The sequence below is a fragment of the Cebus imitator genome, unplaced genomic scaffold (genome assembly GCF_001604975.1).
Source record: "Cebus imitator isolate Cc_AM_T3 unplaced genomic scaffold, Cebus_imitator-1.0 Scaffold914, whole genome shotgun sequence".
Lineage (NCBI taxonomy): Eukaryota > Metazoa > Chordata > Mammalia > Primates > Cebidae > Cebus > Cebus imitator.
In genome coordinates, this window is record NW_016108229.1 from 160,539 (window position 1) to 173,510 (window position 12,972).

Below are 12,972 nucleotides of genomic sequence, written 5' to 3' on the forward strand. Positions count from 1 at the left end.
GCTTGATGCTTGTCTACCCTGGGGCCCATCTGCCTAGGGTGACATCAACAATTTGAAGATGATACAAGGAGAGGTGGGAGCAGGAAGGGATTGCTATGTTGTTTATAGCTGCTTCAGAAACAAGGTATACAAGATCACACAACTGGCAAGTGGCAGGGATGGGACTTAGACCCAAGGAGTTTGGTTCTAGAGTTTCTGTTCCGTCACTTGAAGGAAGGTGGTAGAGGGAACGATAAAATATAGACAGATGGGTTTGAAGCCTATCTGAAAACAAAACAAAACAAAACAAGATGCCTGCAACTTATTTTGGATTAAATGGACAGGCAGACAACTGATGAGAGAGAAGGACAGCAGGATGAATCTAGCTTCTGGGCAGTTGTACTTTAATGCACTAACTCTCTCAGATTACATGTTTACATGTAATTTTTAACTTAAAGGTCGGATTAATAGGAGAATTCCACACAACATGTTAAAGCATGTTGGGGAAGTATGTTAGGACAATTTAACTTTTGTGGAGCTTTTGTTGAAATAACAGCCCCTGAACACCTAGCAAAGACCACCCCACTAAAACCCACAGGCTGGGAGTTTCAGGACCTCTCCAGAGGAGAGACCTGATGGGCACCTGTGAAGTCAAATAACAAGCTGAAAGAAACAGATCATCTGAAAGCAGCAGACCCCACACCTACATACAGCCACATCAGAGATTTAAAACGCACCACAGTGAACGTGGGAGTGCAGCTATCTCTTTGAGAGACTGATTACATTTATATTGGGTAAATACCCAGAGGAAGAATTGCTGGATCACATGATAATTCTATTTTTTATTTCTTAAAGACCCTCCATATTGTTGTGCATAATGACTGTACAAATTTACATTCCCATCAACAATGTACAAAGGTTCCCTTGTCTCCATATCCTCCCCAACACTCGTTATCTCTTGTGTTTTTGATAATAGCCATTGTAACAGATAAGGGTAGTATGTTATTGTGGTCTTGACCTGCATTTCTCTGATGATTAGTGATGCTGAGCACCTATTCATATACCTGTTGACCATTTGCTTGTCTTCCTTTCAAAGAGGTCTATTCAGGTCCTTTGACCAATTTTAATCATATTAGTTGTGGGTTTTGTTTTGCAATTTAGTTGTGTGGGTTGCTTACATATTTTGGATATTAACCCCTCGTTGATATACAGTTTGCCAATATTTCATCCCAATCCACAGCTGTCTTTTCAGCTTTTTGCTTGTTTCCTTTGCTGTGTAGAAGTGTTTTAGTTTGATGCAGTCCCATTTGTGTATCTGTGCCTTTGTTGCCTACACTCCTTATGGCCTTATGAGAACCTGTGCTAAATGGAATCAGAATCCTCGCACTACACAGAACAGGAGGACCCAAAAGATCCCTGGTAACAAGTTCACTCCCTTTGTCTTCCTCTCATTTTAAAGAGGAGAGAGCCAAGCCTCAGAGAGGAGCAGTGGTCCAGTCATAAGTGACAGTATTGCATTTCCACAACAGCCAAAGGCATTTCCTATATAGATTGTGGATAGTTCCTTTTGGGGGTGGGTGCTAAAATACTAACCCTATCTTTCATTTATGATACCTTTATGGTTTTAAAAAATCTCCTTATTTGAATGTTAAAAAGTAACTAAAATGTATGACAGATAGCTAGGATTTTAATATAATTTTTCAATAACAGCATCCAACCTAAATTTAGTCATATCAGCAAGATCCAGGTAAGCGTGTTAGCAATGGCTTCAATAATCAAATTTCTATTAAGGAAAATTTCTGACTTTTTCTATCTAGAACTAAATAGTGCATACTAGCAGTAAGTTTTGAAGGTAACCATGATTATAGCAATGAATACAACTGGCATAATTATTGAAATTGATCGTTTCCTCTGTGTGATTAACACAGTAATTCTGATTTATGTCTCACCAGAGAAATAGACAATTGGGCCTGTGGAAACATGGTCCTTGCTGAGATCAGAGCATTGTTTCATGACGGCAGGAGGAAGTAATAATGTTCCTAACAGGCAAACAGAAGTGGGTGGAGTCACTCAAATCCTGAGAACACACTGCTTTTTCCATTGTTGTTTTTGACCTTTATGTTCTCTCTGTGATACTTTTCTGCTATGTTTTTCTAGGCTCTCAGTTCACAATGAACAGTTTGTGGAAAAAGGAAAATAAACAAGCCAAAGGCAACACTTTCCCTGGAACTTAACTGGACAGGTCACTCTGTCCTCTAGGAATAGACTCCCTGTTGGCTTTTTTGATGCTCCAATTTCATAGTTCTAGTAATTATCATGGAAACATCCAGCTTTGCCCATATTTATTCCACAGGGAAATATAATATTCATAAATTATATGGCTGAACTCAAAACACTGTTAATAATTACAACAGCGATTATAAATAAACATCTCGCTTTCAACTCAGAATTTTAAATTCATGCATTTCACATATTTCTCTCATGCCTCTTATTGTGGAAGACTTGATAAATAACAAACAAGCTACTTTGATCAGGTGTTATCTCCAAGATTTTAGAACATCAATTTGTTTTGTTGGCATCATTGGACAATAGGTCAGGAGGACCATCCCCGGATTCCTAATTATAAAACAAACATGATAAAAATATTAATAGTGTTCAGTCAGAGATTAGCAAAAAGGAAAGTAAGAAGAATTTGTGACACTCCTCAGTTTTGACCCCTGCCTTGACCTGAGATTTGATAACGCCACACACAGGATGGACAGTAGTTATGGAATGCTTACTTTAAATAAAATGCTGGGCTAAACACCAGTTTCCATGGATCATTTCCTTTAGTCCTTGCTGTAACCTATCAAATAGGCAGTATTACTGGGCCTCCCATATTACAGATCAGGAAACTGAAGCTCAGAGAGATTAAGACCTTTTTGTGAGGTTACAGACCCAATAAATAGTTGAGCAGATATTTCAGCCAAGGCCAATAAATGGTCAGAATCAATCCTGAAGTTGATCAACAACTTCAGGATGCTTAACCACCAAATCAGCACTGTAAGACTGACATACCATTAGAATTTCACTATCACAATGTTTACATGATTGGCAAGCAAAACTACAGCCTGTGGGTCACAAATGTGTCCATGTGTTTACATTTTGTCTTTAGTCTCTTCCCCAAGACAACATCAGAGTTAAATAGTTGCAAAAAAGTCTGTATGACCCACAAAGCTTAAAATATTTGCTATCTGACCTTTACAAACAAATTTGTCAGTACCTGGTTTATATTCCTTTCCCTGGGAGATTTCTAAACTCTTTGCCTCAGCAATTCAGAGGAGAGAGAACTACAGTTTTTCCTACAGAATAGGAAGATGATCTAGGCCATAAATGGTTAATTGCTGGTCTGTGGATCACTTAAACAGTTCAAGAATGGGATTTAGAGAAATCCTGAGCTGGATGCAAGAGGAAATATGTTTGTCTCTGTCTTTCTAGGGATACTGAAGATTAAGAGAGGGAAGAGGCTTCAATCTAATCAAATCATGTTATTATGGCATTTATTTACTTTAAACCAATGTAGGGTTCTGGGCTGTTACTAGGCCCAACCAGAGTTATGCAGTGATCTACCTACCACATCAGGACATAAAACAGTTTCTTATTTTAAGAATTAAAACATGCCTTGCAACTATGATCATAAATCTTTCTCTCTCTCTATTTACACTTGAGCTAGCTTAGGTGAAAAACAACATAAAATATAGGTATGGCAAAGTTTATGCACCCTTTGATTTTTATACCAGATTTGGGTTCAAATCTTGGCTTCTGTAAAGGCTATTTCAGCTTAGACAATTTGCCTTGTCCACATCTCTGATGAGGCATGAGTACTGGGTTCTTGTGCTTTTTATGCATATGGTTCTTGCTGATAGAAGAACAAAGTTTTGGCCAGGCACAGTGGCTCATGTCTATAATCCCAGCACCCTGAGAGGCCGAGGAGTAGAGACCACCCTGGACAACATAGTGATACTGGTCTCTACAAATCATAAAAATAAATATTAACCAGGTGTGGTGTCACACGCCTATAGTCCCATCTTCTTGGTAGGCTGAGGTGAGAAGACTGCTTGAGTCTGGGAGGTCAAGGCTGCAGTGAGCCATGATCACACTACTACACTCCGACCTGGGTGACAGAGTAAGACTTTGTCCCCAAAATAAATAAATAAATAAAATAAAACTGTGTAGGAACACTGTATCTGTATAAAATTGTGCAGGAACACTATCTGTATCTCCTAAAAATACATCACATAGTGGGATTTTTGTGTGAAAGGCGGCCTCAGCTGGAAAGGCTAGAGCTTGACAAAATTTGTATTTTCTCCAACACAAAGTTCTATCTTAAGATATTCTATAAGATTGCTCATGGAATGGCCATGACCAAACCATCTCAGCTAATTAGAGAGGTCTCAGTGAGGCCATATGTTTTAGGAATGGTCTATGGGTTTATTTTCTGGAACGGGGGGAAGATGGAGTCTTTGCCAAGGGCATCACCATCTCTAGAATTATTGCAAATTTTTCTTACTCACCTCAGACAGCTCCTGTTTTGGGCCATTATGGCTAATTTAGGTTTTACTCCTCTTTTAATACTCAGCTCAGACCTGCAAGAGAACGACCCTTGACGGCTTGAGTTAGTCTTAGTCACCTACCCACCTGCCTGTACTTACATAGTGCTCTGAGTTTAACACTACATTACAATGAAATGTGCTCATGTGTCTGCCTTCCATGCAGAGTCCCAGCTCCTCTATGCACACACTCTCTCTCTTTCATCCTAGAACACACTGCACAGTAATAATCTGGAAACCTTACACAGCGTTGCCCACATGCCAGAAACTGTCCCATGTATCTTTCACATACTATTTTATTCTTATACTATACTCAGGAGACAAAGACCAGTATTCTAGATAATAAAATGAAGAAACTAAGGCACAGAGTGGTTAAGTAACTTGCCTAAGGTCACACAGCTATTCAATGGTAGAACTTGGAGCAGAGCCAGAAAGTCTAACTCTAGACCCCATACTCAACCGCTAACCTCAGCGTGCCTCCCTCATGGATTCTCAGTAAATGTTTGTTTGACTGATCTGAACATTACTTAGCACAGATGAATTCATAAAAACATCTGGTCTAGCCTTGAAGGAAAAAGAACAGTCTTTTTTTTTTTTTTTCTTTTTTTTTGAGACAGAGTTTCGCTTTTACTACCCAGAGTGGAGTGCAATGGCCCCATCTCGGCTTACTGCAACCTCTACCTCCCGGGGTCAAGAAATTCTGCTTTAGCCTCTGAGTAACTGGGATTACAGGTATGTGCCACCACTCCTGGCTAGGAACAGTTTTAATAGTCTTTTAAAGTCTCAGATTCTTAAAAGTTTTCTCAGGACACAGATAAATGATAATAGGCAAAGATTTCTAAAACATATCAATAGCTTTGATTTGCACATTACAAAAAATTCCATTTGACCACCAAAGGCCTCTTCAGTTACAAAATCACTTTAAGCACATATGTTGTTGTGTTTTAGACATCAATTGATAGGATACTCACTACATACTTCCATCTAAAAGAATAGAAGCTCCAGATTCAAGGTTAATCAGCTATCTTTTCTTTTTTTACATTGTTGAGATTAGCTGTAAAGGGTTTGAGAACTAAGCCTGCCAAAATCCATTCCCAAAGCTACTCTGATTAAGCCGTCAACATCATTAGAAAATACAACCACTATTAGTACCTTTATTCAGGCAAAAGGTTTAACACAGAGCAGAATTGTTTTAAAGTTTCTCATAAAAGCTCTGACTATTGAAAGAGAAAGGAAGAAAAAATTATGCCAACAGAGACTTGGAGGAAGTTACATTACTGAACTTCAATACCCCTGTGTTTACAGAATAACCTTAATTAGCATAAGGCAGAAGGAAGAAATGTGTCTGTTGTGATCTGTGAGAATTGTGTTTAATAGAAAGGGTATGACAGAGACTTAACAGAATCTGATACCAAAGAGTAGTTTTGCAGATCTGTGTGGAAAAAAAAGATACATTAAAAAAAGTCCACACAAAAACTTCTATATTGCAACGGCTCCTTACGATACACGCTGAAAAGATCATAACAATGATCATGACAATGATACGTAATAATAAATAAAATAATAGGATATGCATGCCAAACTGACTTTTTGTTTCATATTTTTAAAAATGTTAAATTGCCAAGTACATATTTGGTAATTTAACATTTTAAAAATATGACACAAAAAATACATTATTTAAAAATAGTAGAAGAGTGCAGGAAACCTCTGTCTTATTTGTTCATTTACTCGTTCATTTATTTTTGGCAGCCCACAGACTATTCCCCCTTCTTACGGTGCTTGGATTTCCTGCTAGGATACTCCCTTTTGCCTCACTTTGAGAAGTCTGGGCGTAATCCCAAGAGGCTCTGCCTGCCTTAACTCCCTCCGTGGAACTCAGAGGCTGCTTCTTGGTCAGATCAGTCATCTCAGTGTTCTGCTTGGGATAAGGGGTAGGCGTGTTACCTAATCTTATGTTCAACCAGAAAACTTTCTTTTCCTAGGACTTTGATGTGTAGATTCAAAAAACTGGTGTTAAGTTTACCTGTTTGTTTCTGAGAGGGTGCTCAAGACGAATTGTCCAGATGCCGCTTTCCTGCCTCGGGCATGCGCATTCTTCACTTCCTTTCAATTCTGTGTGCTTTCCTAGCGTCTTCCAGCAGTTTCCCCTTTTCTTAAGTGATATCAACTCTGCTTCAATTGTTTGCCCCCAAAGAATAAGTGTTGCGTACCAGCTAATCAGGGAACCAAGTAAAAATCATGCTGACTAAATTGACCAATTAGGTTGTAAGTGAGGACAGAAGCTTAGAAGAGGCCCAAACTGGGGATTCCTGGGGGACTGGGCAAATATTGTTGGGGTGTCAGGTGTGGCAGTGCCAAGAGAGCCAGGTGAAGGTCTCCAGGGCTGTGGCATTTAGTGAGGCTAAACCCCAGAAGCACAGCATCATCAGTGGCAGTCTCAAAGAATGTTCAAAATTAATGTTCAAAATAAAGCAACTAGGTCACAGATCACAAGGTAGCATGCTGGAATATTCTAAAGAAAGATACTGCATTTCTCTTCCCTCTGGCTATGTGCTCACCTTTCCCATGCACTTGACTGAACAATGAAATTAGGCTTATCGGTTTCATTTTGTTTATAGCTGATTTTACAGCCCAGCTCATCATTAAAACTGTTTCCATCTGAATTCACAGACTCAAAAACTTTCCCAGGAGCCTTCTTTTCATAAATTCACTTAAAATGAGCTGATGTTAAGTCTTATATATAATTTTTAAAATGCTCCTGTTAAGTTTTATATATCATTTTTAAAATCTAAAGTTAAAATCCCACATAAAATCCCATCTTCCATTTAAAACTTTATTATAGACAATTTTCCTTAGTAAATACTGCCAGGCCCATGTTACCTCATTTGTTTGGAAACAATTTGTAAGTAAAGAAATAAAGAGGAAGATATTTACTTTGATCTGTCTAGTCATACCTGAATAGGGACTCTCTGGACAGCCAAATTTCATTCTGTTTCACAGTTTTCCAAGAGAAAAGCAACAGCAGCAACACAGTGGACACAATCAGGGAGGTGGCCCCACATCGATTCAGCCAAGTGCAGAGCTTGCTCAGTCCGTGCACAAAAAGGATGCAGTAGCCCATGCTGGAAAACAGGGTGGAAGGAAAAGGATTACTTTGGGGGTGCAAGGGGTTCCCGCCAACATTATCTCCTATATAACTTTCAAATAAAGCTTGTCCTGTGCTAGAGAAACAAATATAAACTCCCCTGCCTTGGACAACATTAACGTGCTGGTTCTCTAAAGCGCTGCACTAGCATGTTTGCTATTTCTTGTAGAAATATTTCTTGCTATTTCTTCAGTGTAGAGAATGATAGAGTCATCTTGTAGGCTCAAAGTGCCCTGGATTTCAGCAGCTCAGGCATCATGAGAAGTCCCACATATAAGCCTCGGGTCCTGAATGGATTCTCTGATCCAAACTTCCTCATGTCACCGTCATTGTATAACCCTATTGGCACCATGTGTCCAAATCTGGAGTCTTGCTCCAGCAGGTCACATCACAGCTTTGTAGGGACAGTGTCTGACAGCTCTGTGTCAGGTCCTGGAAGAAATGCTGGTCACCCAGGAGGACTGTTTTCTGTTTCCAGGGCCAGCTGAAGCCCTTACACTTTGGAAAATATACCCACAGGGTGACTCCTGAACTTCACAACTTGGAGCTCATCGCAGACAAGCTGTATTGACACGCCTAGCTTCACCAGTAGACACAGGGTTCACGTGTTACCTGAGTAGCACTTTGCATATCAGCATTACGTCTCTAAAAGCCTTTGGCTTCGTGCTACATGGTCCCTCACATCATCTCTGTGCCCAAAGAGATGTTTCCCGCCTGCCACTTAGACATAGAAGAATATAAGCTTCTAGTTCTATATATGTACCCATTATTGCTATGTGTGGGGGCTCACTGCATGATCATGGCTCACTGCAGCCTCAACCTTCTGGGATCAAGTGATCCTCTCTCCTCAGCCTCCCCAGTAGTTGGGAATATAGGCATTTGCCAACTTATACCCAACTAATTTTTGTATTTTACTGTAGAGATGAGGTTTCACTATATTGCCCAGGCTGGACTCAAACTCTTAGGCTAAAGCGATCCACCTGCCTTGGCCTCCCAAAGTACTGAGATTACAGGTGTGATTCTTTCCAAAAATGATAACTACAAATTATTACAGACTATCTTAAGAAAGAAGCAAGCTTGTGTAAAGACATCCTATATTAAAACTATTACTATTGGAAGTATTAATACAGCTCCAAGTAAATATGGCCCTATAAATGTTCTATTATTTATTCATTCTTTCTTTTATGTGGCTGGCAATATTCTAGGCACTAAACATGTATTTATAGTAAAACACAGGCCCCACGATCAAACAACTCCAGTCTAGTGAATCAGGTTGCTCTAGTTAACAGAAACAACTACATATTCTCATTCCTAAACACACCTCCTTAAAAAACTTTTTTCTCCACCTTCTGTTCTCTGTATCAATAGCAGAAAAACAAGATAGAAGCATCTGAGGTTTCTGACTTGGGAGACCCTGGGAATAAAGATGAAACTCTAATTTCTTTCTTCAAGTCCCGTAAGTTGGTTAGCACAGCTCTATCAAGTTTAGGGTTCACTGTCTGTCCAAAGAGAGTCAACATCCTACTCCCCATTGAGGAGGATGATTTGAGCTAAGGAGACCCATGTTCCCCTTACCACAAGCATTGGATTTGATTGCTACAGATATCTTGCAAGAGCCTTGCATTTGTCAGAACAGAGTCTCTAATGTAAGAGCAAAAACCCAAACCAAAAACCTATTCTCACTTCCACAACTCTCTTGTTCAATGACAGTTGGAGGCATGGAGCTTTTCTGTAAATCTTATTTATATTGTACAACTGACCTTGCTGGTGTCATTTACTTGCCTGACTACAATGGCTAGTCAAGTTCATGAGCTGCTTGCCCCCTGTTCCTCTAACCCCAGATGCTCCCAACCCAAACCGAGCAGGGCACTCCATGAAGCCCTCTGGGCTCTGTTCTTTCATTTATCAAATTTAACAAACATTTTACTGTGTACCTAACGCTGTTACAGATATCAAGAACATATCAGTGAACAAAAGAGACAATAATCCTTATCCTTGCAGAATGCACATGGGTGGGGAATGATAGCTAGCAACTAAGTAAAAAAAAAATAGGGCATGTACACGGTGATATGTTACATGGAGAAAAATCAAGGGAAGGAGGAGGTTGAGATTTTAATGTGGGCGGTCACAGAAGTCTTCACTGACATTTGAAGAAGACCTGAAATGCATAGGGAATGTGGCACACCAATACCCACATCTCCAATGCCAGCTCTCTCCCCACTCCTGCCTACACACAGCAACACCACTAACAGCTAACATTTGTGGGGCCTGTCTTCTGTGACAAACACTTTATATATTTGATTTCAGTACATCCTTAAAACCCTATGGATCACCTTTATTAATGTTTAACCCATGAAAACACTAAAGAAAAGGAACGTTAACTGACTTGCTGATTTAAGTCTATGATAGTGTTAGGTCTTGGGACCTCAATTCACTATGCCAAAAGGAAAAAAAAAATTAAGTTGAAAGTTGAATCATGCAAGAAACTACCTTTCCTTTTGTTCCTAAGCAGTTAGCTACAGATAAAAGCTTTACTATCTCCACACACAGCTACTCTAGGTTCACCCTATCTTATGTAAAGTGCTGATGTACTGAGCATGGGAAGAATACATAATTGACTATTCCCCTACCTGCTTCATTTCTCTGCCAACATGTGGATTCAGTCATGTGACCATACAGTCCCACTTTCCCCTCCAACCTATTTTTTCCCCTTTAAATACTAACAAACTCAAAATCATCTTTGGAGAAAGGCACAGGCTGCAGATTGTTTCTGTGATTCCATGTTCCTTTCTTCCAGGCATGTCCTTAATCTTGGCAAAATAAACCTCTAAATTGATTGAGACCTGGCTCAGATACTTTTTGGTTTACAGGTCACCCATCTAGTAAATAATAGGGCAAAGATACAAACCCAGGAATTTCAGATTCCAGAGCCCACACTCCATGTGCTGTCCTTCTGCAGGGGATTTGACTTGGCTAGCTGATTCCTGGTTCCTAACACCTCATCACACAATATCACCTACTTTCTTCCTGACTACTGCATTCATGACATCTCAATAGTCATTTTTTGCCTCCTTATAGGAACAGAGCTACCATCTGGCAGAACAAAGGTTTTATAATGAATCCCAAGTTTACCTTCAAAGAATCAGTATGTCAGTATGTTCAGCTCTTTTATTATTTAATCCTTTATTTTAAAGTTTAACTTCCTTGTAATTCCAATAAACAACCTTCTCCACCAGTTCTAATCGGTAGTTCACATCTGTTCCCCCAGCCCCTGGTTCCATCCTGACTCATCCCAGTCACCTGCTCCAGTCACCTTCTTTGACCTAGGTTAAAGGCCTGACTACCTGCTCTGACCTGCCCATAATCATCCTCCCCACCAAAACACCCACTCTACCATTCCAGCTTGGACCAATCGAGATTAGACTAGCTTATGCGGTCTAACTCTAGCCAATCGGGGAAAAATACAGCAGTAGGGATGACCCCCATCAGACACAAGTACCTCCTCCTTGCTTGTCCAGGCGTGCGGCCACGATTGCTCTATCCATGAGCCACACCCTTCTATAGCAGTAAACTGCCTTGCTGAGAGGATTTATCTTCAAGTGCTATTTCTTTTGTGGCATTGAAATTTTACTTATAACAAAGTGGAAGGAGAACACGGGGATTACAACAACTTCACAGCAATGGCCACAAAGTGGCAGAAGAATAATGAAGCTAGCAATGCAAATATTCAGCTGCATTATATGTTTGTGTGTCTAGTGACCGCTTCCTGTTGTGGTAGGCACTTTGCTAAATGCTTTGTATGGGCCTGTCCACAATATCTTCAGGCCATGGGGCAAGGATGGTACTGGTTTTAAATATTTTATCTAATTAAAAATTTTAATCCTCAGTATCCTCCATTTTGTAAATGAGAAAACTAAAGCTTAAAAGAGTTGAGTAACTTGCCCACAGCCCCAGAAGCTAGGAATAGGGTCAGATCTGGAGGCTTGGTGCCCTAATGCTGTGCTTGAAGAAGAAAATTAAATAATAGTAATAATAGTAAAACAAACTCTTATAACTATAGTTGCTATATAATAAAGTAAATTTTGCTGTGTTGTGCGCTGTTTAAAATAATTCCTTCCCAGCTCTGTTTAAGGCAAAATATTAAACTGCCTTCCTGCAAACCATGTAACCCTCATCTATCCTCTCCACATTCTTAGCAAAGTTCCCAGGCATCTAAAAATTCCTGTTTTTCTTGCTGACCTGCTGCAAGGTCACAGAGCAGATAAAAACTCTGGAGTGTGTTTCTCAAGATGTTACTTTTCAACATCACAAAACATGTTACAAATTAATTAACTGTTCTTTGTTCTGGCTTCTGTAAACATGTTTGCTGCTGCATTATCCTAGGTGTATAAAAGGTACCCTATTTTCTTTGTCATTTGCTCGGTTTTCAAATGCGAATCCACTAAATTGATGTATCTAAATAAAATCCTTCCGTTTTACCCATTAGTCTCTCCAGTCTCCTAATATCTGCAACATGCTATAATTTAGGCCTTGGCAAACTTTTTCTGTCAAGGGCCAGACAGTAATAATTCAGGCTTTTCAGCCTATTCAGTCTTTGTTGTTAGTATTCAACTCTGTCTTTGTAGCAGGAAAACAGCCATCCACACCATGTAAACAAATGAGCATGAATGTGTACCAGTAAAATTTACCTATAAAAACAGGCAGTAGACCACATTGGGCTCATGTGCCATATCTTGTAAGAAAAAAACAAAATAAAACTCTTTAATCTGAGGAATGAAGTCCTTTTAATTATCAGGCCCAGAGAGGCATTAAAATGAGACTGCAATCACATCCTATTTCCCTCTTTGAGCTATGTATTCATCTTTTGAATCTGCTTGTTATTGTCACAAGTTGCTATAAAGTAACCTAATAACATCACACAAGATACTATAACCCCCACCTTACAGCTTAACAATGGATAGCCAATCACTAATCAATGTTATTCATTGTAAATCAATGACAATTCCTGACAAAGAACTTTGTATCAGCGCACTCCCTGTCCCCCCTTTTGCCTTTAAAAATCCACTTGTAACTGCTTCTAATTGGAGTGTGTAAATTCAGGGCAACTTGAATCTATTCTGCTGGGTTGGGATCCACAGCCTTGGCCCAAATAAACTCTGCTCATTTTGCCTCAGCTTCTTCCTCTTAGGTTGACAATAGTTTGTAGATCCTTGCTATAACCAGAATGAAGGAGAACACATTCTTTTTCAGTCAGCACCC

At 39.6% G+C, this 12,972-nt stretch overlaps 1 protein-coding gene across 1 annotated transcript in view; it reads right to left on the reverse strand.

The window, feature by feature from the left end:
• LOC108298196 (protein O-mannosyl-transferase TMTC1) overlaps nt 1-12,972 on the reverse strand; it is a 92,174-nt gene that overhangs the window by 67,917 nt on the left and 11,285 nt on the right. The window contains exon 2 of the mRNA XM_017520931.2: nt 7,523-7,690. Coding sequence (XP_017376420.1) covers nt 7,523-7,690 — 168 coding nt within the window. The remainder of the gene's footprint in view (nt 1-7,522; nt 7,691-12,972) is intronic.